Consider the following 25,110-nt stretch of genomic DNA (forward strand, 5'->3'; position numbering starts at 1 on the left):
TGGTTTGGACAATTCCATGCTTGATGAGGTGTGCAGAGAGCAGTGGACTGCTAAGGTCCGAGCATAAGCTGCCAAGTCTCGAGTACAAAGTGCCACTGTAAGCAGCGAGTTGCTGCCGATGCTAAAACCGGCTCTCGCCTAGCCGAAGCTGACGCGTGGACGGAGTACAGAATACATTGAGAGAGGATGACCGATGCTTGCTTGTGCTCCGTACTCGTACGGCATATTCGTGCCTAGCACAGACTGCCCCCCCGGTGAGATGAATGTCTACCGGAACGGTGGACATTAAGATGACCTAATAAGGCCTCGCGGTTGAGTTGAACCGAGTCTCACCTGGCCTTGAGTCGCCGCCAAGCGAGCAGCGGCGCAGAGTACAGACCAGACGCAAAATCACATGTTGATCCATCAATTCAATAATTGGATCGCGTTTGTTCAATGCAACTGTGCTACCTTGCTTAGTACGAGTACATGTACGACCTGTATACTGCTGGTACCTACGCAGTCCTAAACCGGAGCATTGCCTGGTTGAGAAAACGATGGGGCCCTTGCATGTCGGATTTGGCCGGGCAAGCTCACTGCCTATCGTTATCGCTATCAGTACCTACCTATTCTTGTACGGAGCACTGATATGAGCCTTCTTTTAGCTCACTCTTTTTCCCATGATGACTTTGAGGAGATGCCTTTTTTTAGTTGTCATGCCCTTTCTGCCAAGTTTTGCATGTCAACCAACATTTTTCCTACCAGTAAAGCGCCCCCCATGCAGGCCATGTGCAAAAACGGTCGAGCCGCCAAAGACGTGCATTAGCTTCAGGGGCAACGCGGGCACTGGCCAACCACGGGAGGGGGCAACTGCAAGGGACCCATGGCGCTAGAAGACGGCGGACAACGTTCTTTTTAGTGGGCGCTAGCGGTGAGGTGAGGGAGAGCTCGTTCTTTGGCTGGGTGTTTGGTAGAGGGCCTCCAGGGCTTCGTTTTTCTTGGTGCTCGTACCTGACATGCGCAATACAGTAAGCAGCAGCAGTGAGGGAACAATGCCATCCAATCCATCAAATTGACGTTCATGTTGATTTAATTGCCCGCTCGGGCGGTTTATGCGAACCGGCAACATTTGATCCATCCGTGCTTCCATTCGCTGTTCCATCATCAGCATCTACTAATGCACATGTACCTCATCCAGGACGGACAAACTCCCCAACCCACCCCTGTTCGGCTCTGCACAGACACTGACCACTGTTTGTTTGTTTATGTCTTTGCTGTTTCTTTCATTCATCCTTTCTTTCATCTGCGCCTCTGTTTGCTGCACTACAAAATGGCTCGAGGGATGCGCTTTTCAACGTTCCCTGCGTGTCGCCATCGTTGCAAATGGCATAGCGCTGTCTAGCGCGCGGAGCTGCCCCAGAACCCCCTGGCCTGCCAATAGCGCCAGCATGTCGCCGCTTCATTTTGCTGCTCTGGTGAACACCAACAAATTGCGAGGCGCGATGCCACGATCCACCAACGTCTGGTCCAGAGCCGGGGGGCCCTCCAGTACCTGTACCTGGACGAATCACCTGTGAGAATGCGTAGTCGCTCAGGTACAGGTACGAGCATCGTTCAACCCTGCCCCGGGGCTAGGCGGCACGTCAGTCAATTCGTATCCTCGCTTCCCCGTGCTCGACTCGTGGAGAGCATCCAAGCCCATCTCGACCAGTCATTTCTCTGCAGCCAAGGTACTGGTACGTGCGCCCGCTGGACACCTGGACCTGGACCTGGACCTGTACTCGTACTGCAGGCACTGGACTGGTCAGAGGTCTGTCTGGTCGCATTGAAGTGGACGGATGCTGCCCTCCATCCATTCAATCGGCGCTCGTTCCTGTGTCCGTACCAGTACCTCCACCCTTACCTGCTGGTACCTTGCAGCCTTGGTGCCTGTGCTACCGCACGCTTAGGGTCTGGTAGCATTAGCAGACAGTTCGCCTGGGCTGGACTCAACTGCCTCCTCCCCTCTTCTGTTTGACATCAATCAAATCTCTGATCGACCGGCGACGGCCTCTGAGACTTCGTTTTTCCGTCTCTATTTTTGTATGCTGATTCTGCGGCTGGTCGCGCGCTTGCACATCCCTCGTTTCTCACTGTTGCCGTCGCCTGTGTCACACTCGACACGTCCGTTCCTTTTCGCTTTTTCTCACCCAAATCGAAACCCAAGATCCACGACGACGAAATTTTAACACAATAGAGCGTGTCTACGAACATACCGCATACGAACCACGAAAACCCTTGTACTATACCGTCCTGTTCTACTCTACGCTACTCCATTCATTACCGTTCTATTCTATCCCTTCCTGTTTAACCGCGGACCACACACTGCATACTGCTGGGGTTGAGGGGAGCCTTTCCATCTGTTCATGGCACCTTTGGGTAGCCAAGGCGGAGACGGAGACCACAGAGACTGCAAAACAAGCAGGTGATTATTCATCGGGAGGCACCGACGGTGTTGATCAAGTCGGGTAGCCCGTCGTTGCAAGATGGTGTCCTTTTTTGGCCTCAGGTTCGGCAGCGACAAAAAGAAGTCCCAGTAAGATGATGATTACCTTTGCTTCCACCCATTCTTAAGCCACCCGGCTTCCCTTGCAACTGACTAATATTATTCGGCACAGGAGCAAGCAATCCGACAAGAAGCAAGTGGCCCAGCAGCCACAACAGACTCCACGATGGAACGGCAACGGCGATGACAGCTTCAAGTTCCCTAAGCCGCAACCCCCATCCTCGCGACCAGGCACCTCTACCTCGAATGCCCGAAATCTGGGCTGGCGTGCCACTTTCAAGGGCGTGCCAGCGGCGTCGTCTATGGTTGATCTATCAGTACCCCGGAAACCCAGCGAGAGCAGCCTGCGCCATGGCATTGACGGCGCTGGGTTCAAGCCATGGATGAAACCTAACGCGAGCATGACCAACCTTGCCGTACCAGATCCTTTTGGGGTGAACGGCAGCGGCCGGCCGGGGATGCCTTCACGGCCTGCTGGCTCTAGGCAGTCGGAGTGGGTGAATCCTCTGGACGTTCATTTTAACAAGAAATCTGGAAGTACATCAAAATCTTCCAATCGTGCCAGCAGCGGTGGTGTTCAAGCGGTGACGAGCAAGAGCCCGTTGAGTAAGCCTGACTCGAAGGCTGAGCCAGAACCGGAGCCGGAGTCAGCCAAAAGAGCCTCGGCTGGCTTGGATGGACTTGATGATTTTGGTGAACCTGGGCCCGATGTTGGAATTCGTGGTTCTGGATATGCTGGATATCCATCTCCTCCTCAATCAGTCGAAACCGAGGACCAGTGGCCCCCGATGGCCTTTGCAGGCGGAGACACTGGAGCAGAGACCGACATAGAGGCAGAGGTGGAGGCAGAGACGGAGGGAGAAGTAGAAGTGAGCACAAACGAGTTGCAACAAAACCAATTCGTCGCTCCAGGATTCGCCAACGGCCCTGGTCCCACGATGCTGCCTAGTCCGTCATCGTCAACATCACGCAAGAGCGAAGACAAACGAGCGTCGCCTGTCGTTAGAAATGTTCAAGCGAAGCGAGACACGCTGACGTTCCTGTCGCCACGGAGGAGGAGCTTCACAATGGCCATTGAAGCAGACGACCTCGAGAAACACCGGCAGCAACAGCATCCAGTAGAGGGTCTTACAGGCAACTTTTCTAATTTCGATTTCGGCGACGGGGTGACGAAGCAGCCCACTGTGGCTGTTGGGACGCTCGGCTTGGAATTGGTGGAGAGCCCGATCCAAATGAAGGGGCCACATCCATTTAGAGAAGTCGCGAGAGCTGACGAGGGACATCTTGAAGAAGCCATGGATACTCAGGATGCTGTAAGGGCAGAAGATGCCGAAGATGTTGCTAGTGATGGCTTGACTGAGCCAAGTGAAACTGCCTCTTTGGTATCGCCCATGGCTTCGCCCATGGCTTCGCCCATGGCTTCGCCCATTGGCTCTCCTGTGGCATCACCGAGAGCGTCGCTGAAGCAACATCAAGTATATCATCAGGCCCAGGATTCAGTCGAACAAAATAGCCCCCAGCGGCTCAAAGTGGCGATTCCCGACGACGACTCGCAGTCCCTATCGAATCAGCCACTGCCATCGCCTTCTGCTGTCTCGGCTGGCATCGAAAGCCCTCGACAAATCATCCGGAGACCATCCCAGGCGAATATCGAGGCTCCAGTCGCACTGGCCTCAGTGTTGAACTCATTCCCGCCATCTACGCCACAAGGCTTCAACACACGAATGACGTCGGATTCTCGTTCTCGAGGCCCTCCACAGCCTCTGCAACATACTACACTCTCTAGCCTCGTGGCTCGCATGGAGACGCCCACACAAAGCCCCCGAAGTCCATACGGGCCTGCTGCTGCAGATGAGGACAGCTATGTGCGTACGTACGAAGCACCTCGGCCGCCCATGGACCGTGTACCACTGAGCCCCTTTGCTGCTAGAACGCCCATGGAAGGAGAGTTTCCTGTCATGAAAGGCCTTCCCCGAGGACGACAGCCTCCCCGCCCACAGATCCCTCCTAGCGATTCCCCGGAGAGACAATCTGAGGAGCGAAGCCCTCGACCATTTTCCAAGTGGGGAGGCTTTGGCCGTGACCGCTCAGAGTCAAGAAGCGCTACAGTGCCAATGCCACGAACCCCCAAGGGCCAACGACCGAGCTCGCCGACCTGGTCTCTTTCCACCCCCACGTCGGATGTAGCGCCACGAATCCCCAGTCCGACGTTCCCATCGCTTGAAAAGGCCATTTCGGCATCGAGTGAAGACTTTGCCAAGTCGTTTGAGATATCCTATGATGCCCCTCCGCGATCGCCTCTCGCCAACGAATTCACCGTCAACGATGTGCCCAGCCCCAGCATAAAGCCGAGCCCCGTCATACGCGTTGAAGCCAAGAAGGCACCTCCACGACCAACGCCTTCACCCATCAACTTGCCGCCGTCACTTATCAGGGATAAGGGCCCGTTGACACCGAATAGCCTGTATTCTCCATCAGGATCGACATTTATCTGAAAAAGTTTTCCTTTTCCATTGCTTTTGTCCCATTTTCTTTTCTTACTCTCGCTCTCTCTCTCTTTATTTGTTTTGTGGGTGATCATTGGGTGTACTTAACGACCGTGTTGACATGGGATGATGGAGTAGGCTTTTGTTTGTGATGCTTTTTTGCAAGCGTTGACCTTTATATTTCATTCACGTCACTCGTTTTTCCTATCTGTCTGTACAGAAGTTTTATTAGATAATTGCCAGCTGGACTAGTATTTGAAGTCGATTGCCGCAGAGATTGTCAGTCTACTTGTCGGAAGGAGTGATTTATTCTTCCTCCCTTTTTTTTTTCTTCTGAGAAAGACTTGTATTAGTATGCTTGGAGGACTTTTGGCGCACGACATGTATATGCATGGGATTTTTTGAAAAAAAGGAATTATTTTTTCTTTCTTAACATTGTATCCGACAAATGTCATGTGTGCTAAATACGCAAGATATCCCGAACATACTGACTGTTGTTTCAGGAGGCAAAAAACATAAAAAAAAAGAAATATACATTGGTTAACAAAAATGGCTGTTTCATGTTTCATGTTTCTATCATACACACTGCTCCTTTTACGCCCTTTTAGTCGAGGAACAACCGTAAGTTCCCTCCTACGTTCTTCAGGTCCAGCAAGAATGTGTCGTGTCCGAATAAACTCGTCTCCTCGCTCAGTTCTACGTGAGTGACGTTTCGGTTTCCTCCTAGGCGGAGAGACTCGGCAATCTCACGCTGCTGCCATGCCGGGAAGAGGATGTCGCTGGCAACGCCCATGACGAGCGTGGGGATGTCACGAAGAGGAGACAGGCCACGGATCAAGTCGTCCGGAGGGCGAGAGGACGCGGGGTTTGCCGGTGAAGAGAGGGCCTCGGAGGCATCGCTTGCTGAAGACGACGTTGAATCGGGCTGCTCTTGGTACGGCTCGTTGGGGAGCGTCAGGCTGCAGGCGGCGGCAGATTCCGAGGGGGAATAAGAGGCTGTGGCGAGGGCATCTTCACGAGCTCTGCGGCGGGCCTGGGTGGCCACCTGGTTCTCGTAGCCGAGGTCGAAGAGGTCCATGGCCTTGCTGACGTACAGCAGGCTGTTGGGGTCGTACGTCAGGCACCACTTCTCGCCGGCGTGGTCGAGATACGTCTCGATGAGGAAGTCTGGGCACAGGGCGGGGGGTTTGCTGGGGTCAGCCCTGCGACGGCCGAAGCGCTGCTCCCACTCCGGGCCGGAGCGGTACGTGACGGTGGCGATCTCGCGGGCGAGCTTCATGCCTGCGTGGGGGGGCACGCGGCCGTAGTAGAAGCCGCGGTTCCAGTTGGGGTCCATCATGAGCACCTGGCGCTGCGTGTGGCGCATGGCGATGCTGTACGGATGGCTTCTGGCACAGCCGCTGATGGTAGCGACACGGGATACACGGTCGGGGAACAATGTTGCTGCGGCGAGGGACTGCATGCCGCCCATGCTGGAGCCGACGCTGGCGTAGAGACGGTTGATGCCGAGGTGGTCCAGCAGGCGGAACTGGGCACGCACCATGTCTTGCATGGTCAGGATGGGGAACCGGGTCGCGTAGTTCTCGCCGTTGCCCGGATCGACACTGCCCGGACCGGTTGAGCCATAGCAGCCGCCGATGACATTGGTGCAGATGATGTGGAAGCGGTCCGTATCCAGGGGAGCTCCGGGGCCGATGAATTTCTCCCACCAGCCAGGAGCGGGATTGGCCTCTGTCGAATGAGCGTGAGAAGAAGCTGAAAGGCCGGTGTGCAAGAGGATAGCGTTGGACTTGTCAGCGTTGAGGCGTCCCCACGATTCATAGGCGATGTTGAATGACGGCAAGACACCACCCCAGTCGAGCAGCAAAGGGTCACGACAGTGGTAGTTGAGAGTGTCGCCGGAAGTGTACGAGGGCTCGGGGCCGGCAGATGAAGAAGATGAAGATGAAGAGGAGAGGCCGGCCCGGGAAGCGGAGCTGGAATCGGCGCTGAGCCGTGCGGAGCGGGACTCGATTGCGTCGAGGCAGGGGAAGTTGAGGGCAGGATTTGACGGGGCGGGAGCAGCTGGCCGGGATGTTTGTGTTTCTGCTGCGGAGGATGAAGCTGCTGCTGAAGCCGGTGATGATGAAGACGACGAGGATGAGAATGAAGAGGAGAGCAAGATCGTTGAAGCCGGTCTCGGTGGTGACAGAAGCGGCCGCTGTAGTCGTCGACTAGCCAATCGGAGAGCCTGATGCGCCCTCATCTTGGTTTCTCTCTTACTCTACTCACAGAACGATTCTCACTCCAAACGAACAACCAAACAAAGCTGGAATCTATGTCGAATAACAGGGAAGCGATTGAGCGATATCCACCCTCTCAGTGAAAAAGAATCCGGGGTATTTCATCATTTTAAAGGAACGATGGCGCGCTTTGTAATGGGACGTTCGAAATTGCTGCAATCCGGGCCATCGGCGTGGGGCGGCGGATTCTCGGCCTCGCACACCATTTCACGTGCCTCTGGCGCTATTTTCACCAAGACCTTGAAGCGGTTATTATTGCGAATGGTGATTATAGTAGAAGGCGAAATAAGTGTCGCTGGATTTTTAGATAACTTTATTAGTAAAGTAGGTCAGCTTGTGGGCTTTTTCTATGGCTTTGCGAAATATCTCTTGTAGATGAAGGTATGTACTCCGTACATAATCTGGCATCCCTAACAGGAGCCAGAAATGGCTGCGAATTTGCTGGAAATTCAGGGTATGCTCCACTAAAGAAACAACGACCCCCGGAAAGTGCCGGTCTGGTGTTTTGTAATTCCACCTCTCTAGACTGCACCGTTAGGACCCTTGCTCATCCTCCGCTTCTCGTCTTGTCAAATGAGTGATTTCAACAGCTATGGGAGGGCTCGCTACAATTAGAATCTATGCTACCTGATCGAACGCAGTGCAAGCAAAGCCCGATGCTCTCATTAAAGTCGTCCAGACTCGAAGTACGGGTTTTCCTATATTCTGGTGCGGCATGCTTGTACCCAAAGGTACATGTGGTACTTGATTCCTCAGGTATCGGATCAGGCATTCTCTCTGCTGACTGTAGGGCCTTGGAGATGGAGATACGGGATAAGTGTGCTGGCCAAAGATGCTCGTCTTCCAGCAGCTTTATATATGCATATGCATATTTGCTTGTCCATCCACACTTGTGAACACACCGCCCGGTCCCATCGTTTACTCCTGCCATGAGAATATCTGCCACCCTCAGCCTTGCATAGCCTCTCTGCTCTTCCAGCAGACCTGTTCATTTGCCCGTCAGTCATATTTCCAACCCGATCCTCTGGGTACTTACAAAAGACCTTCCACGGCATAGCAGATTCAACTTCTCTGCACGAGAGAGTAAGGTAAGGATCTTTATAGTCAAGTATCAATGCTTTTGTGAGCTCCTTGAACGCTTGTGCGTTCTGGAGTAGATATGCCGCGGCAGTGAGAAGCATTAGATTGCCAGCTTCGTCTCCAGAGGGTCGAAGCCATCTCTCGCTCGCAAATTCCAGGGCCATAATACAATCATACTTATCTGCGGCGACGGCAACTGCGAGGACATCGCCTGCAGCGAGAGTTCGAGGTACTTCACTGTTCTGATGGTGAATAACAGAACAGATAATCTTCAACGCAGCGGCATTATCTTCAGGCAGGGGTATCTCGGTAGGTCTATCGCAATCGAGCAAATCACGGCCTTCTTTCCAGTCTGGCCTGAACATGGCGGAGAAAGGTTTTGAGACTGCTCTCAAGAACATGGAACGAACACGGAGTTTTGCCTTTTCTGGCCCAACTATTAGAATAAGGTCACCCTCTGGAGCAATTTCGACGATTGTGTTTGTCTGGGTGTCATTTGGGTCTTCCATTCTGATTTTGATTGTCTGCCACTGTTTTGTAGAGACGGCGTTGAAATAGCATAGATAGTTGATCTTCGCGGGTACCCTGTTGTGCCTGTTAAGCATGGAACGCCAGTCTTAAAGGCCGCCGTGAAACCCCGCATTTTACTACATGTATATTCCTTAGCCTGCTGCAGCGAACACAGATCAGCCAATAGCCAAGCACCTCAGGCAGGTTCATCCTTGCACGCCGAAGCTACGCCACAGGCTCTCTTGTTTTAAGGAAAAGAAAAGATACACAGTGAGCCTTGCGCAGTACCTTACACAAAGCCTAGCGCGGGGCGCTGCTTGATTCCCAAACCCGATATTGATAGCGGCATGGGTTGGCCGCTGATTCTCGATATTGCCTGTACAGTAGGCTGTGCTCCTTCACAAAAGCGTCCCACTTCGACGGCGGATCTACCTAATGGCGCCACGGTTCCTTAGTGCTCCGCTCTAGGATGGTGCTACTAACACACCACCTCTTGACGACGCGCCTCTGCTCTAAGCTCACTGTCCAATGCGTAGGATCCCATTTTGCTCCCTGCCTGTACAACTATAAATCGTCTTTGTTTTCTCTGGGCCGTTAAATTCCTGGATTTTGGCGCGCCATTAAAAATTCAGCCGAATGTTCGGACCAAACGTCTATTAAGTTTCAATATATCTCCGCCCATCATCGCGAAGATGCGTCTACTGAGCACGGAAAATCTCCAATTCTTCGAGTTCTATGGCAATGATATCCCACAATATGCAATTCTGTCGCATAGATGGGAATCCGACGAGATCTCTTACCAAGACATGCGCGACACAAAGAAGCATGAGATCAAACAAGGCTTCCGCAAAATTGACCAATTCCGTCAGCTGGCGTTGAGCGATGGCTATAAATATATATGGGTTGACACCTGTTGCATCGATAAATCCAGCAGCGCTGAACTCCAAGAAGCCATTAACTCTATGTACCAATGGTATAGGAAATCTGGAGACTGTTATGCCTACCTCTCGGATGTACTTGCCCCTAATCACAACGTCGATCGGCGAGGCAAATTGTCGTATAGGGCGGCATTCCTCAAGTCATTTAAGGCTTCTCTATGGTTCACTCGCGGTTGGACGCTTCAAGAGCTGATCGCTCCAGAAAATGTTGTGTTTGTTGATGCCAATTGGAAGAAGTTTGGCACGGCCAGAAGTTTGAAAAAGAGTATCAACAAAGTGACGGAAATTCGTGTCCAAAACTTAATTGGAGAAACGAATATACAAACACTCCGAGTAGGACGTGTTATGGCTTGGGCCGCGAATCGACAGACTACTCGAGTTGAAGATCGGGCTTACTCGCTACTCGGCCTTTTTGAGATTGACCTACCTATGTTATATGGCCAAGGAGAGAGAGCATTTCAGCGTCTCCAAGAGGAAATACTCAAAGTAAATGATGATGCCTCTATACTAGTATGGGGCTGTATAGATACTGACACTGACTTTACATCTAATGGCCTGGCTGCTTCGCCAGCCAATTTCCAGAAATATCCAATTTTGGTACGCCCAATGAAGCAAATACATTCATTTGTGAGCCTTCCTTCTACATTGACGCCGCAAGGTCTGCAAACGACATTAAGGATCCGAAGAGATCCAATCGATGACGCAATTGGATACGCTATTCTGGTAGACAACAAAGGCCAACGTTTTTGGAACCGTATATCTTTAATTATCCCTTTAATGTTCCCCAGAACGGCTCCCTCTCAATTAACTGCGGAGAATGAGTGCGTTAGGTTCTCAGATCCTGTTTGGGTCAGTTCGAATTTCATGGAAACGGCCATGCCAGAACTAGTTTGTTTCATCAGAAAAGTTAAAGCACTGGATATCAATTTCAAGCGCGATGGATTCAGCCTTGGCTCGAGGGTGTGGGAGAGTTACTCTACGACATTTACATACCCAGTCCAAACACAGTCTGGAAATCGGCATTTTCCTGCCATTCTTGGTGGATTATCACGAACAGGGAAAGTTAATCAACGAGGTTATACCTTCATTTTAGAATTGAGGGCTCGCAAACAGACGTCAGCAAGATTTGTTGTCTTGGTTGACTATCAGTTACACAACCAAAGATTGGTCGATACGCCAACCGTCACAGTTATCAACATTGGAAGGCAGCTGTATCTAGCAAATGCGGTGCGGTTAGCGGAACGCCGGACAGCACGGAGCGCATACGTCCCGTGTGATCTCCTTGATAATAATGGAAGAGCAATTCCGATAAATGACATTGTTCGAGTACATGAATTTAACAGTTACTGGATTCATGCTGAAGATAACAAATTCGACAGGCCATCGCCTCGCCTGGCTGGGGAAATCTTAACTAGGGAACTTAATACTCTCACTGCCAAGTGGTATGATGAAAAATAGGGACCGCAAAATGAAAATACACACATGTACATAGGTGATTGAAGAGAAGAGAGGGACAGAGAGCAATGAGGTCAGCAGCGCGGCCACTGGAGGTAGGAATCAGGATACAGTAGGTCTTACTCCGTACAGCCAGCACTGGCCGCTGTTAGGCCCCGCGGCGCCAGTACCTGGCTGCACAATGAATAGCGCAGATCCACTTTTGCTACTCTACGCCTGGTATTTATTTAATTAACTTAACAAAAGACGACACTAATTCCGCTTTTCACTATACGGATGGGTTATGTTATAGTATTTGAGAGAGGTACATTAAGGAAAATTTACTGGCTAAGGGCAAGGCTTGGTACCTAGCTACGATTTGCTGGTCTGCTACTGCCTAGGTAAGGTACAGAATATATAAAATCCGGCACAATATAAATCCGGTTTCAAGAGCTAGTATTTTGATAGGAGGATTTGACAGACCCGTGATCAAGTTAATATTTGTATTAGAGGGTTGAAGGGGCGTTTTGTTATATATAGCATCTGGTTTATAATCTAATAGGGCCCAGGTAAGACTATCGCTACTTCCGTTATACCGCAAGTCAGCCGATAAGGTAATGGCGACGGTCGAACGAGGCGCCGGAAATGGCACATCCAAAAACGGACGGAACTCTTAGAATCGCCATAAAACAGTACATGGTGAGAGAAAATTTGCACTGTACCAGCCACAGGTTCGCAAAGTGGTCAGTGCGGGGAGAAACTTGACATTGACAAAAGCGGGACACTCATTTCGGTCGCTACTGTAGTGTATAGCAATCAAATCAATACTGAGTAATCAACTCAATGATTCGTTCATTCGTTCGTTTACCCATCATTCTTGTACTGTTTCATGCCATCTCATCTCATCTCATCTCATACCGTCATTCTTACACCATGACAACTTCGCCCATCTCCCATCTCGCCCGGTTCGTCATCCGCTGTCCCTCTCGGAATATCCCGATCCTCACATACTCCTCCACGCCCACTGCATTCTTCTTCTTCTTCAGCATCAATGCATCTTGAGTCATGATCAACGCCAACAACAGCTCATCATCCTCCACAACCTCGTTATCAACAGCAGCTTCCACCACGTCAAACATCAACGATCCATCAATCTCATCCTTCATCTGCTCGTCCCACAGAAACCACCCGTAATATCCCTTGCGTATCCTCGCTCGAAATATCAACGTCTTAATCTCCAGTCGTGCACTCGTCACCGCACTAAACTCATCGTTGGGAATCTGTGTCTTCACCTCGCATCGCACAAGCTCCAGCAAATGCATCGTCGACCCAAACGTAAAGTCAATCTCTCCGCTGAATGACGCCCAAGACCACGACGGCGCAACATATGTAGCATGTCTGCTCGCCTTTTCCTTTGCGTCTGGCCCATGATTTGGATGCCATAGAAGCGTCTCTCCCAGAAACTCCGTCCACAGCCCTGCAATGTAGTGCTTGCCCGTCATTTTGCTCATCTTTCGGGCAATGGCAGAAATGGCTAGTAATTTGTCTTGATACCAGCCCAGACCGCGGCGTGTGTAATGAGACACGAGCGTCTGCCATACCTCGACAAACTTGTATGATTCACCTAAGCCCGTCCAATCGATACTCGACGTGAGTGGGTGAGACATGTTCAACTGCGCAAATGTCCTCGAGTGTCCGACCCAGCCATCAAACTGTAGTTTCGACTCATCCGCGCGACTCCGAGCGCAGTGCCAGCGAATGTTGTGCGTTCCGTATTCAAGAACTCGCGGCGATAAGATAGATTCTTGAAGACACCAAGATCGTTGGTCGATGGGCTCCCATGCATCCGGCTCTCTTCCTTGCCAGAGTATCACGGCGCTCATCTGGCCATCTTTGCAAGTAAATGGCATACGAAATCCCTTCTCTCCAGCTACATATCGATCGTGGAGGAAGCCTTCTGGTACAGCGGTTGCTCTGGCCGCAGATATAGTTATATATGCCTGCTCGTAAATCTCAGCCATGCGTGATATCTGCTCTGCCTTGTCCTGATTCGAATCTTGTATGATGCACAAAGCGTCAATCCAGAGATATTCTAGGTCCAGAGCCATTGTTACTTGAATGGCATCTTTAATTGTCTGTGGAAACTGGCCGTACGGGACGTCTTTCATCCATGACTTGACGAGATTCTCTTTGAGCTTTACCGGCTGATCTCCTCCCCAGCAGTAGCTTAATGCGGCATATTCGACGAAGTTGCTAGAAGATGAGTTTTCTTGAAGTCTCACTTGGGGATGTGCAGCTTTTCCGGAGAGGTGCAAGAGGCGCCGAGGACCTGTTAATGACCCATCGGAAGGCCGGTTACTCTTCTGAAGCTGTTGGCATTCGGCATGTGTTGTGAAGCATTCCTGGAGCCAATCCTTGATTGTTTCTACCGTCTTGTTGGACGACGGGAACAGATTGGGAGGTCTATATGTCACCTCTTCTGCAGCCAATTCACTTATCATAATCAGTCATTGTCGTAAACTCTTCCCAAAATAAGTTGAGATCTCACCTCGTTTCCGCACAAACAATTAGTTTCCGTTCCAGCGTCCCCCCATCAATATGATCATCCAACTCATCCACCCAGTCCAACACCATCTGCTCCCTCGAATTATGCGCGAAATAAGCCCTCAGATAGCTCTCAGAATGTGTATCGTCCCGTCGCAACGTAACCAGCCATTTGAACAATTCGCAGCCTTGGTCCGCCAGCGAAACGGCCTCGTCATATGCGATATTAAAGACATACGCTTCTCCCGTAGCGAAATAGTTCTCATCTATGAGCTCGTACCAGCCTTGGTCGGAATAGTAGTTGCCAAAGGTGAGAATAAGTCTCAATTCGCATAGTTCACATGAGTGAGGCTCCGCGGGAGAACTCATCGTGCTTCAGTGTTTGAAGAGTAAGCACAGAGAGAGAATGTGTCCATGGCTGACAACCCCGCAGAACAGCGAAATAGGCGGCGACATCTGAAACGTGATGCTTCGCCACGATGCGCGGCTCTCTTTAACAGGCTGCTGACTGCAGATATAGTGCAATCGTCGAATATGTGACAATCTTTCATCCAGTGGTATCATTGTGGCCATTCAGCGACATATTGCCAACCGTTAAGCTAGTAAGAATTACTAGATACTAGAGGAATATAGCTATTGTAGCAGAAAGTAGTACTCGTATTAAATACTTGAGGAACCAGATATTCACTACTCTGCTAAACACTTGGAGTAGTAAAATGAAATGTTTCCTTTGCATCCTGTTTCTTCTTGAATTCTGCAGGATCGCAGGGATGTTGGATAGCTGACGTGGGGTGCCGAGTAGCCATTCCCTTCATAATCTCGGAAAGGAGCGTGGCCAATGGTTAGACTCCATTGCTCTCTATAAAGAGTTTCATCTCTTTTTGCCATCAGCAGTTGAGTAAATATCTTGGCATCCTTTGAATAGTCAATGGAACTGTAATATGAGGACCAAAACGCTTATAATGCGTCTGTGGGTAGAGTAACTGACCCGTACAGCGTATCCAGTATCAGATGCAACATCTTCTCGACACTTTGGATAGCAGCAGCAATCCAAAAGAATCGAGGGTATATGCGTACCATATCGAGTGACGCACATAATAATCGTATACTTCTCGAGATGAGATTAGATTATCTCTCAGCCAGTCTCCTTGGAAATATCCCTAGGATTGTCCATCTCAATACCCGGCGTGGTATCCTGCGTAGTCGCCGCCTCACTCGCAATTTCGCTCCCAGACAGTCGTTCAAATATATCCGGATCATCCATCGCGCCCCTCATCGACGCAAATATATATGCGCTCGAAACATTCGCAACCGATGGGCGCCGATATCGCCGCTTCGTCGCTTCCGCAATCTCAAGAATAGTTTGCGCGTCCGTTACACTCGGCCTATGCGACTTCGGGTGAACTCGTCCATACAGGATAAGATTCAACAATGGTTTCAAGGACGGAAGACACGCTACCACTATATCAGCCAAAAGGTGCGATGGGAAAGGGTAACCGCAAGACATACCACAAACGGTACCAATATTCACTTCAACCCCAGTCCATTTCATCTCCGTGCATTCATCCCACGTAACATCTTCAGACGACAAGTCTAGCTCGAGCACAAACACAAATCGCACAATCGAAACGACGAGGACACTGCAATACACCATCAGACTCGACCTCGCTAGGTCACACAAAGAAGGCAGTGAAACTCACAAGATACCCAGCATAAAGACACACGCCGTCGCAATCTTCTGCGACATCCGTAAATGCAGACCCCAGATATACGGCACCGGGAACAACAGAATGAATATGTCCGTAATGATATGAGGAATCGTCTTCCCGATAAAAAGCTTGTGAATGTTGACGCCGCACGTAAACGTCGATGGATCCGTCGGATGAACAGGGTCAAACTGCTGCCAAAGCGCAGATATCGGTACACATTGAAACGCCGAAGTAAGAATCTGCCCTAATACATCAGCCTCACAATTCTCACACACATACCCAGAAAAAATGTCTGGGCTAACAGCAGAGAGAGAGAGAGAGAGCCATACAGACGCAATCGTCCAGCAAGCGACCATCCCGGCCAAGATCCAGAGCAGAAGCTTGTCTATAAACTGGACGCTAAAGATTCTCCAGTAAAAAGCCAGAATCGAAAACTTGATAAACATGAGGCTGAAAGTGTAGGTGAACTCCGTCGTGAATAGTCCCAGCGCCCAATCTCGAGTAGCATCTGGTGGGCCAGCCCATATATGCTTGCAGAACCCGTTGTTCACCACTGCCGGAAATCAATTAGCCATGAAACGCCTCCATGTAAAACTGAAACCTGGTTTAGTTCCATCGAAACTTACTGTAGATAGTGACTGTAAAAGTGAACCCGCCAGAAAACAGCTAATAGTATTTGGCATCTCACGTCAACACATCTTCCCATATATCAATCACCACAGCATAGAGCGGAATAATGCTTACCAAAGAAGCGATAATGAACCAGTCGTCTAACCAAAACCGAATCTTTGCCAACTTCCTACACAACACACGCAGAATAACCGCCGCCACCGCCAAACCCCATGTCGCTGCCCATGATGCAACAAGATTGCCCTGTCTGCTCGCCTGGAGGTCGATTCCAGGTGGTGGAGGTCCCAGAGAGGCCATGACGCGTTCAAAGGAAGTTTATGCTCCCATCTCGCCCGTGATTCGACGTCCGTTGGAGGCTTATGCCTAATATTGCGTAACCAAGACTCTGGACATCGAGAGCGACCGCGCTTCGCCGACGACTTGAACGAGAACTGCCTTCACCAACTGAGCGAGCGAATGATTTGGTGAAACAAGATGAATTGAATTGATCAAATCTGCCTACCTCTATGGAAATTTAGCACTACCAACACAGCATTCGGACCGCACGGCCGCTCCAATATTCCGCTTCGGAGAAACAACCAATCTGTTGGATCCGTCGGCCAACACATTAAGCTTCACGCCATCTGAAACCATTGACAGCACCGCTTTATAATGATTCCATCTCGACTTGGCTAGTGCATCCGCTAACATTGCACTGCCGAACCAGCTCTCCGGAGCGGTGATGCGCCCAGGAGCTCTCCATTGGCTGCTCAGCCAGCCACCGCGATCAAGAGTAAGCAAGCTGTCATCTCAGCTCAAGATTGTGAAACTTGATGCCGATTATCCGCAACCGATTGGGTGTATACAATTAGTGTCTCACAGGGCCATGGATGTCAATCGCGTCGCGAACTTGCTTATGCCCTTTTATCACCGGTGTTCGTATAGTGGCGTAGAAGCGCCTCTCGAAGGACGTTCAACTCCATTTACCTCTCAAAGGCAGATCCAGGCAGCGTGACTTCACAGCGGTCTTCAGATTCACTTGCTTCTCTCCTCAAGGGCCTACTCCATTGTATAATCAGAGGAACAGTCCGCGTTGTATCAGGTATAGTTTTGAACAGGATCTCATGTGCAACTTTGCAGATTCTGACCCATCGTGCCCCAGATCCAAGCACCTTATAAATAGGGGCTTCTGTTTTAGACTCCCATTAGTCGCCGGTGCTGGTTGAGTCAACGATCCGAGACCCATCGCTCGTTTCGAGTAAGTTAGCGTAAAAGTCCATCAGCTCGTCATCAGTCTCTGGGAGATCATCGGTGTCCGTCATATCCACATCTCCGTCATCGTCATCTTGTTCGGAGCCGCCGTCCTCTTCAATATCCACTTCTCCGTCATCGTAGTAGCCAGGGTCAGGGATGGGACCCTCTGGGTCAGCATCGGAATCCTCTGGGTCTTCAGTATCATAATCAGCGTCGGAACTTTCTGCCTTTTCAATATCAGGGTGCCCCCATTCTCTCAGCTGGATATACTTGATGCCTTCCCGACTTAAAACACGATGATTACTGTCAAAGAACGATGGTTCCCGCAAGGGAGGTCCAGTGTAGTGGGTAAATATGTGAAAGTCTCTTTCTTTCGGAGGCCAACGGTGGAAGAAGTCGGTAATAGTTCCGTTGAGGACACGCAAAACTGTCTCCTCCCTCATTAGCAGGCCCGTTAAGTCCTTGTCGTCTTTCCTGTCCCAGGGTGCTCTGTCCGATATCACCATAAACTGCTCGAGCTGTAACTCGGGTACCTTTGACAACATTTGCAGTAGCTCAAGGGTAACAGGAGTGTTCTCATATCTAAGTATTTTCAGTGAACCAGCCACTTTTTTGATGAGATGGAACACTGCACGCGTTGAGGGCATTTCTACCAGTATCAAAGTGCGGAGCCTGGAATATGTGCCATCTTCTGGGAAAAGATAGGGGAAGAAATTCCACGTATGGCCATTACATACTCGAGAACGTTCGAAACATAACCGGACTTCCTCAAGTGGCGTTGCTGCTTTGAGGCATTGGCCTAGCGACACAAATTGACTGGCCTCAAGGAAACTAGAGACGCAAAGATCTAGGTGCGTCAGGTTGTCAAAGCTTTTGACAAAAGTTTCATCAAATCTCCCAGTGCATGTCCAATTGGATTCGTCGACGAGACGGAGCCTTGTGATGGGCTCGAGGGTATGTAGATTAGCCCTATGGGCCATGTATGGAATCAGAAAGGTGCAAAATCCATCATTACGCTGGCGGCCTCTCTTGCCCATGGTTCGAAGAAACATCTGAGACGTGAATGGATATTGTGACGGCGATAGTCCAAATGGCTTGACGAATTCACGTCGGGGAGGCATTGGCTGAGATGTGAGTTCTCTCAGCTTGGGCATATTGTCGAGCGCGGCGAAGAAGTGAGGTGTAAAAGTCTGGATGGCTTCAGCTCTTTGTCTCTCCTTCTTTCGTATATTTCGCATTGTTGCTCTGTCTCTCGCCTCTTCATTTATATTAGGCCCTGTTGATGGCCCTCGGCGGTTTTCCTCGCTTCGCACAAGGCGCTCCTCGAATGGCAGCCAGAACAATGCACGTGCCAAGGGTCGCAAAAGAGAAAATAAGTTGACATCAACGACGTCTTGGTCCTCCGAACCTGGTTCCACGTGTGTGAATGAGGTCTCATCTTCCAACATCTCCAGCCATGTCACAGTCTGGACAGCCGCTGCAAGATGCGGTTGGGCCGCGATGTTGAAGAAGGATTCGCGGTCAGATTTGAGCTTCGAAATGTATATCCTGGAGAACAAGAGGCCGGTCGCGAATTTACAGATCCATTTCGAAGCGAGACGGAGATTTTTGAGGTCCGGCTTACTGATGCATTCGTCGGCTAGAATGTTCAGCACGATCTCGCCTGGGATATGGACCATTCTGGCGTGCAAACTTCAATGTCGTCAGCCAGAGGCTTGAGATTGAATATAGATAGAGATGTTTATACTGAAAAATGGTAGACAGAGAAGATTGTGAAGAAGAAGAAACGGAGAAACAAATTGGCAGAAAAAAATGTGTATGGTGTGGGGAGTAGCAACACAAGAGCTGGGAGGAAGGCGCGAAAGAGCGGCATGAGAGGCAGTACATGTACATGTACCTACTAGGAGGTCTACTTCACTTTCTTCAAAGAAAGGCGGAGATTTACTCAAGTTTATCGCTGCGAGATATTTGTATTGACGGTATTCCCTAGCAGGTACATGTGGTCACTGTCGCGTGGAAACACGCAGATATAGTACGAGATGTTGGTTTGGCGGGTAACAGCATAGCCAGAAAAGAGGAAGAAGGTACACATATTCTTCTTCAATACATTCTAATTGAGGAGCTTCATACGCCTCCGGTATATGATGCACCGCCAGCAGCAGCATCGAGTCCGATACACTCGCGCAGTCCAACCACCTCGAACAACGCCTTGGGCGATCCCTTGCGATCTTGCCCAGACTTTGGAGGAGCGCCGTCCTTCTTCAACCCTTCCATAGCCCTTGTCACGGATTCGAAAACAGGTTCAAGACATAGCCCAGGGTATATAATGAGTTTGAAGCCTAACTCTTTGGCCTCGTGAGCCGACAAGTCGGGAGACAACCCCCCAGGCACATTGTTGTACATCACAGGAGTAGGTGCTAGATCTTCGCAAATCTGCCGAGCTTGCTCCTTCGACGTAATGCCCTCTAGAAAGGCGATATCTGCTCCCACTGCGATGGCGGCCTTGAGGCGGTCCCTCGCCACTTCGTAGCCCTCGGACTGCAGGGCATCTGTGCGGGCGATGATGAGAATGTCGCCAAGATGCTTGTTCCTGACGATGTTGGCAGCTCGGATGCGAGAGATAAACTCGTCTTCGGGGACGATTTGCTTGTTTAGGAGATGGCCGCAGCGTTTGGACTGGACTTGATCTTCTAAATGCAGTGCGGCGACTCCTGCTTGCATGTACTGGGACACAGTTCGCCCAACCATTACAGGGCCTTTAGAATTATAGACGAGTCACAATTATTAACCATCTGTAAAGATATGACGTGATGAACAAAAGCGTCTTGATAAGAGTATTACCTACCGCCAAATCCAGTGTCTGCATCTGCAATGAGAGGCACACTTTGGTCCAACGAGGCAATCATAGAAGCCGTATCTCGCATGTCGTTCAGTGTAGCTATACCTAGATCCGGCATTCCCAGCCGAGACATTGTCGTGCCGGCTCCTGTCTAAACCTGTAGCTTAGCAAAAGCACACTGAATACAGTTACACAACAATAGACCGACCATGTATAAACAGTCAAAGCCGGCTTTAAGAGCTATGCGAGCCGTAAAGCCATCGTATACACCCGGACACACAATGATATTGTCAGGCTCTGCCAGTTGGGCTCGGAGTCTAGCAACTGCCGTCTGCTGCGTCTGATCAGACATGGTAATGATAAGGATAAGTGTTTCAATGAGGATGTTCTAGATTGAGATATCTACTTCCCCTGTTTCCTCCATACATATTTCTGTTATTTATTCCTTCTTAGACTAATACGTCGCGAATCGTCATTAACGTTCACTGCACCCAGAGCTGGCGAGATCCGGCCTGCCGAGAATGGCCACCTCCGTCGTCATTTGTCAAATGCCGATATTCGCCGAGTGCGTAGTGCTGACACTCCAACAAGCATTCAACAACACCGCGATATTGTCTGCTCAGGATGTCTAATAAATAAGCGCATGTTATAGCTTGAGATGATTGCTTTCTGGAACAATTAATTGAACCATTATGCCCTTGAACACACTTCTTTAACAATTCTTAGACACAGTCAATCATGACCCATATCGCTGCTGCAGTTCCATCGGACACTCCCTCCGACCCATCAAGTCCAACAGGACAGCTTTGCACATGGATATCTTCCCTCACTTATACTGATATCCCAGAAAACCTTCGTATCCGTGCCAAATACCTCATTCTAGATGGCATCGCATGCGGCTTAGTCGGCGCGCATCTACCATGGTCCGAGAAAGCGACTCAAGCTCTGATAGACCTGGAACTTACAGAGGGCTCTGCCGGCGTCATTGGCTATGAACGCCGAATCAATGCTCTCAACGCGTGCTTGCTAAACAGCTCATTCATTCAGGGATTTGAGCTGGACGACTGGCACACCGGAGCTCCTCTACATTCGAACAGCATCATTCTTCCCGCCTTGCTTGCCGCATCTGATCATTTGTCACTGAAACCAAATGCAGCTTCATCTTCATATTCTGGATCTGGCAAGGACTTCATAGTATCATACATTGCTGGATTGGAAGTTGGGCCTCGCGTTGGCCTTGCTCTTCATGGACCTCACATGTTGTCCATGGGATGGCATTCAGGTGCCGTCTTTGGCCCTCCTGCATCCGCCGCCGCGATTGGAAAATTCCTCGGCCTGTCCGCTGGTGCCATTGAAGACGCTTTTGGCATCGCATGCACTCAGGCTGGTGGATTAATGTCCGCGCAGTTCGAGTCTGAAGTGAAGCGCATGCAGCATGGCTTCGCAGCAAGAAACGGCCTCTTGGGCGGGATCCTCGCACAAACTGGCTACATAGGAATCAAGCGCGTATTTGAACGCGAATACGGCGGCTTTCTCAAGCAATTCACCAGTGGGAACAGCATGGAGCCGCAGTACAAGGTCGATGAAATCGCCAAGGGCCTTGGTCAAGAGTGGCTGATGAAAGGCGTTGCAATCAAGCCATATGCCAGCATGGCAGGCACACACAATACGGTGGATTGCTTGACAGATTTGCGCCAAGTTTATCCCGAATTGCTGGATGATTTCTCTGGGGTTGAGAAGATTCTGATTGAGTTGAGCAAGCCTGCTTTCGAGCACGGAGGATGGGACACCAAGCGTCCCTTGACAGCGACGGGAGCGCAGATGAGCAACGCGTATGTTGCAGCCACATACATCGTTGACAGTGCAGTTCTTCCACCTCAGTTTTCTGCTCAGGCAATTGAGCGAGATGAGGTCTGGGATTTGGTGGGCAAGACGACGTGTGAGCTCAACAACGAGTTTGACAAGATGCGAACCCGAGTGAGTGTCTGGTTCAAGGGGAGGTCGGAGCCTATCATTGCAGACCGGCAGTTGGCGAAGAGCGTTAAGCCGCTACTGAGCAATGATGAGATACTTGAAAAGTGGAAGAATATTACGGCTAATGTTATTGACGACGAGCGGAGGCAAAAGATTGAAGATGTTATTCTAAATCTTGAGGATTGTAGTGACCTTGGAGTATTGAGTCAGTTGCTCATGGGCAAGACAGCGAACCCAATTGGATGATTAGACATTTCGCCAGACTTGGTTGAACTGTGCTTAATGTTAGATTAGATGATATATTAGCATCAAATCAGCTAAAGTTGATTTTGCTTCTTATCTACAGTTAGCATATTTATGATGGTGTGCTTCAGAATGATGAAGAGAGTGTCTTGTTCACCACCCTAAACCCGCTAACCAGTATCCAGATTGTCCAAATTGAGGCGATATGTAGTAATAATACTGAATACTTAGATGCCAGTTAGTAGTATCTATATTTAGTTATGTTACATAGGCCAGTCAGTCATATCTAGGTTCATAGCCCAATCAAAGTCAACAAACGGTTCGTCGGCAAATGGTGCCGATTGCTGAATGTCCGGCACTGCATTTTCATCACCAGTTGCTGGCAGCGCATATGAAGTGACACTTTCATCTCTAGTCAAGGTCTCGGGTCGGCCTGTATCTCATGTGAGTGAACGGCTTCTGAACAACAAAAGGCGCAATTGGAATCTTACTCTGCTGTCTATTCTCGTAAGGATTGCCCAGCCCGCCAAACTCCTGTCTCCACCACCATAGGCAATCAAAGAGGGTGCTCATTGACAACCTGCTAGAGATTCGGCTGGTCAGGCTATCAACCGTTCCATTCTTATTCTTAAATATCGATTGGCTGTTCCATAATTGGCCGAGTATGGAAGCAGCCCTTGCGCTCAGATCATTATTTTGCAGCGACTCTTCTCGGGCAAAGAATATGGCGGCGAAATAAGCTTGCTCGCCAGCCTGAAGATCCAAATGTGGTGCGAGCTCACTGCGATGAATTTTGAGGATTGTAAAAGCCGCCAGCATAACGGATTTCTGAACAACGACGGGCGCATTTTTGGCGGTAGCACCTTCGTTCCATGACTGCTGGCATGCAGTGTTGATGAAGCTGCATGCAACTGCAAAAAGAGGAATAAAGGCTTCGAGTTTGCGAGACGCTGGATCTATGAGAAAGTGGCATGAAAGGAGATGTAGGCGAAAGCACTGAAAATAAATGGAATCTTGTTTCTCAACCATTAGAACTATGTTAGAGTTAAATTCTCGGAAGGAATTGTTCTTACCAATGGCTGTTTGACCTTGAGATGCAGCTTTCGTTAGCTGCGCATCGAACAAACTAATACACGACAGTAGTGAAGCAGCTTTTTCAGGGTCACGACCGCCATGGATTCTCCTCAAAGCTTCAGTTGCACATATCATGATTTCGCACAATCTGAGAGGCAGTTTGGTCTCTTGTTGAGTGTTTGCATCGTCACCACCATCTCCTCCATCTGAGAGAACTGGTAAAGTGAAGGCATCACTCAATCCTAGGGGCAAGATCCCTTCCCCAAGCCCAACGCTATAGCATACACGGGTTAGTTCAGTTGTTATATGTGTGATTGGGAAGTAGAGATTCACATGTAACAAGTTATGCAGCATTGTTTCCATAACATGGCGCGATTAGCTCTCTCAAGCCGGTTGCCGTCCAGTATCGTCCTTGCAAAGTCTTGACCAACGCCTGCTACATGCAGTCCGATTTGCATGGCGAGGTGTAGAGCTGCACCTGCGAGTACAAGACTAATGCCTCTGTGCATAGTATTAACTGGAGTTGGCCACTGGCATAGCAACAATATGCCTTGGATGGCTTGTATGGGGCTACTCCGTGACTCCAGGGATGCAAAGGCCATCGAGTTAATCTTTGGCGCGAGTCGACCCAGCATAGTTGGGTCACCAGTATACCGTCTACTGCCGATATAAACGATAACCCAGAACAAAAAGGGAGACTGCTCATAGCATTGGGTTGGATTTAGTTGTATCTGAGAGGTCGGCAAGAATGGGACATACAATCTAAAGAATCTGCGGGATAGTCAGTATCGGTGTTCAAATGGCTGATATGCAATCGGGAGCTGTACAGATCGAAGCAATCTTGGATTTTGCGACCAGACACCAGTTGACCATCAAATTCTCTAGAGTTGGATATGGACTCATTTGAATCATTTTGCAATATGAGAGACTGATGACTGCCACCCTCTTTAACTGTCGAGGGTGTCGTTGCTGGCTGTGGACTGGCAAGTACCGCATCTGAAGCCGAGGCCGAAGCCAGGGCCGGAACAAGCAGTGGAGTCAAGAATGGAACTTCTGCCGTATCTGGGATAGAAGCCGGAGCTTCAGCTGCAACATCGACGCCGGAAGGTCTCGCCATCCCTCGCCCGGAGGTGGGGCTGTCTAATACACCATCATTCTCCTCATCGGCACCAGAGCGGCGTCTCATAGCTTCCAGCTCGCTTTGTAGCTGAGCTTTGGTCCGCCGAGATGCCGGAGTACGTTCGACAACACAGGAAAGCTGCATGTGACGGCATCGCGTGCACGAAGCAGGGGGCTCGGCATCACATTTGACCTACACGGCAGCCATATATTAGCGATTGAAGTGTGATATCATAATGATGGTGATAATGATGATTGCTTACCTTTTGCACTCTACAGTCTCGACATGCTGGATGACGACGCACTCGGACTCGTTCAGGAGCCATCAATACATGTTTCGTGAGAAGTGAGTTTACAATGATATGAAAGAGGGCGAGATTGGCCGATTGGCTACAAGGGAAGTGGTGAGCGCTGGCACGTGACTTTGTAAGCTGCCCGTTTCGTGTTATTGAAGTGTCATGCCAATGACAATTGACTATATGTACATAGAG

At 50.0% G+C, this 25,110-nt stretch overlaps 10 protein-coding genes across 10 annotated transcripts; 3 read left to right on the forward strand and 7 right to left on the reverse strand.

Moving 5' to 3' along the window:
* Window positions 1-2,504: 2,504 nt before the first annotated feature.
* Window positions 2,505-5,019, forward strand: V8C40DRAFT_266088 (uncharacterized protein; the record flags this gene model as incomplete). The annotated part of the gene is made up of 2 exons (XM_083219707.1): window positions 2,505-2,554; window positions 2,637-5,019. The coding sequence occupies 2 exons, from the start codon at window positions 2,505-2,507 to the stop codon at window positions 5,017-5,019; spliced, it is 2,433 nt and encodes an 810-aa protein (XP_083073218.1).
* A 595-nt stretch (window positions 5,020-5,614) lies between these two features.
* On the reverse strand, window positions 5,615-7,498 carry V8C40DRAFT_275007 (Alpha/Beta hydrolase protein; the record flags this gene model as incomplete). The annotated part of the gene is made up of 2 exons (XM_083220660.1): window positions 5,615-7,098; window positions 7,435-7,498. 2 exons carry the CDS (start codon window positions 7,496-7,498, stop codon window positions 5,615-5,617), a joined length of 1,548 nt encoding a protein of 515 aa, XP_083073219.1.
* Window positions 7,499-7,606: 108 nt separating this feature from the next.
* Window positions 7,607-9,248, reverse strand: V8C40DRAFT_245748 (uncharacterized protein). Its single transcript, XM_083215970.1, has 2 exons — window positions 8,329-9,248; window positions 7,607-8,276 (listed from the first exon to the last, which is right to left on the reverse strand). Exons 1-2 carry the CDS (start codon window positions 8,975-8,977, stop codon window positions 7,876-7,878), a joined length of 1,050 nt encoding a protein of 349 aa, XP_083073220.1. The 5' UTR covers window positions 8,978-9,248; the 3' UTR covers window positions 7,607-7,875.
* Window positions 9,249-9,414: 166 nt separating this feature from the next.
* Window positions 9,415-11,699, forward strand: V8C40DRAFT_245750 (heterokaryon incompatibility domain-containing protein). The gene has a single exon (XM_083215971.1). The coding sequence runs from the start codon at window positions 9,575-9,577 to the stop codon at window positions 11,276-11,278; it is 1,704 nt and encodes a 567-aa protein (XP_083073221.1). The 5' UTR covers window positions 9,415-9,574; the 3' UTR covers window positions 11,279-11,699.
* Window positions 11,700-12,093: 394 nt separating this feature from the next.
* Window positions 12,094-14,173, reverse strand: V8C40DRAFT_245751 (HET domain-containing protein). The gene is made up of 2 exons (XM_083215972.1): window positions 13,803-14,173; window positions 12,094-13,747 (listed from the first exon to the last, which is right to left on the reverse strand). Exons 1-2 carry the CDS (start codon window positions 14,165-14,167, stop codon window positions 12,181-12,183), a joined length of 1,932 nt encoding a protein of 643 aa, XP_083073222.1. The 5' UTR covers window positions 14,168-14,173; the 3' UTR covers window positions 12,094-12,180.
* Window positions 14,174-14,933: 760 nt separating this feature from the next.
* Window positions 14,934-16,434, reverse strand: V8C40DRAFT_287651 (uncharacterized protein; the record flags this gene model as incomplete). Its single annotated transcript, XM_083222749.1, has 6 exons — window positions 14,934-15,253; window positions 15,308-15,438; window positions 15,499-15,746; window positions 15,837-16,060; window positions 16,134-16,173; window positions 16,252-16,434. The coding sequence occupies 6 exons, from the start codon at window positions 16,432-16,434 to the stop codon at window positions 14,934-14,936; spliced, it is 1,146 nt and encodes a 381-aa protein (XP_083073223.1).
* Window positions 16,435-17,321: 887 nt separating this feature from the next.
* Window positions 17,322-19,049, reverse strand: V8C40DRAFT_266094 (uncharacterized protein; the record flags this gene model as incomplete). The annotated part of the gene is made up of 1 exon (XM_083219708.1): window positions 17,322-19,049. The coding sequence occupies one exon, from the start codon at window positions 19,047-19,049 to the stop codon at window positions 17,322-17,324; it is 1,728 nt and encodes a 575-aa protein (XP_083073224.1).
* Window positions 19,050-19,494: 445 nt separating this feature from the next.
* On the reverse strand, window positions 19,495-20,633 carry V8C40DRAFT_287653 (isocitrate lyase/PEP mutase family protein; the record flags this gene model as incomplete). Its single annotated transcript, XM_083222750.1, has 4 exons — window positions 19,495-20,126; window positions 20,216-20,360; window positions 20,418-20,540; window positions 20,616-20,633. The coding sequence occupies 4 exons, from the start codon at window positions 20,631-20,633 to the stop codon at window positions 19,495-19,497; spliced, it is 918 nt and encodes a 305-aa protein (XP_083073225.1).
* A 244-nt stretch (window positions 20,634-20,877) lies between these two features.
* On the forward strand, window positions 20,878-22,429 carry V8C40DRAFT_287654 (MmgE/PrpD family protein; the record flags this gene model as incomplete). Its single annotated transcript, XM_083222751.1, has 1 exon — window positions 20,878-22,429. The coding sequence occupies exon 1, from the start codon at window positions 20,948-20,950 to the stop codon at window positions 22,427-22,429; it is 1,482 nt and encodes a 493-aa protein (XP_083073226.1). The 5' UTR covers window positions 20,878-20,947.
* Window positions 22,430-22,462: 33 nt separating this feature from the next.
* V8C40DRAFT_245753 (uncharacterized protein) lies at window positions 22,463-24,973 on the reverse strand. The gene is made up of 6 exons (XM_083215973.1): window positions 24,883-24,973; window positions 24,328-24,812; window positions 23,834-24,271; window positions 23,500-23,774; window positions 22,918-23,439; window positions 22,463-22,859 (listed from the first exon to the last, which is right to left on the reverse strand). Exons 1-6 carry the CDS (start codon window positions 24,943-24,945, stop codon window positions 22,690-22,692), a joined length of 1,953 nt encoding a protein of 650 aa, XP_083073227.1. The 5' UTR covers window positions 24,946-24,973; the 3' UTR covers window positions 22,463-22,689.
* Window positions 24,974-25,110: the final 137 nt, after the last annotated feature.

The sequence above is a fragment of the Trichoderma camerunense genome, assembly GCF_050948025.1.
Source record: "Trichoderma camerunense strain CBS 138272 chromosome Unknown V8C40scaffold_9, whole genome shotgun sequence".
In the NCBI taxonomy this organism is placed as follows: domain Eukaryota; kingdom Fungi; phylum Ascomycota; class Sordariomycetes; order Hypocreales; family Hypocreaceae; genus Trichoderma; species Trichoderma camerunense.

Bases quoted from the DNA above. Each gene is read 5' to 3' on its own strand.
- V8C40DRAFT_245750 (XM_083215971.1), top strand. From the start codon at position 9,575: ATGCGTCTACTGAGCACGGAAAATCTCCAATTCTTCGAGTTCTATGGC.
- V8C40DRAFT_245751 (XM_083215972.1), bottom strand. From the start codon at position 14,167: ATGAGTTCTCCCGCGGAGCCTCACTCATGTGAACTATGCGAATTGAGA. The intron at 13,748-13,802 runs GTGAGATCTCAA...GATTATGATAAG, and splicing joins ATTGTTTGTGCGGAAACGAG to TGAATTGGCTGCAGAAGAGG.
- V8C40DRAFT_245753 (XM_083215973.1), bottom strand. From the start codon at position 24,945: ATGGCTCCTGAACGAGTCCGAGTGCGTCGTCATCCAGCATGTCGAGAC. The intron at 24,813-24,882 runs GTAAGCAATCAT...GCTGCCGTGTAG, and splicing joins GAGACTGTAGAGTGCAAAAG to GTCAAATGTGATGCCGAGCC. The intron at 24,272-24,327 runs GTACAGCTCCCG...ACTATCCCGCAG, and splicing joins ATCCAAGATTGCTTCGATCT to ATTCTTTAGATTGTATGTCC.
- V8C40DRAFT_245748 (XM_083215970.1), bottom strand. From the start codon at position 8,977: ATGCTTAACAGGCACAACAGGGTACCCGCGAAGATCAACTATCTATGC. The intron at 8,277-8,328 runs GTAAGTACCCAG...GCAAATGAACAG, and splicing joins TATGCCGTGGAAGGTCTTTT to GTCTGCTGGAAGAGCAGAGA.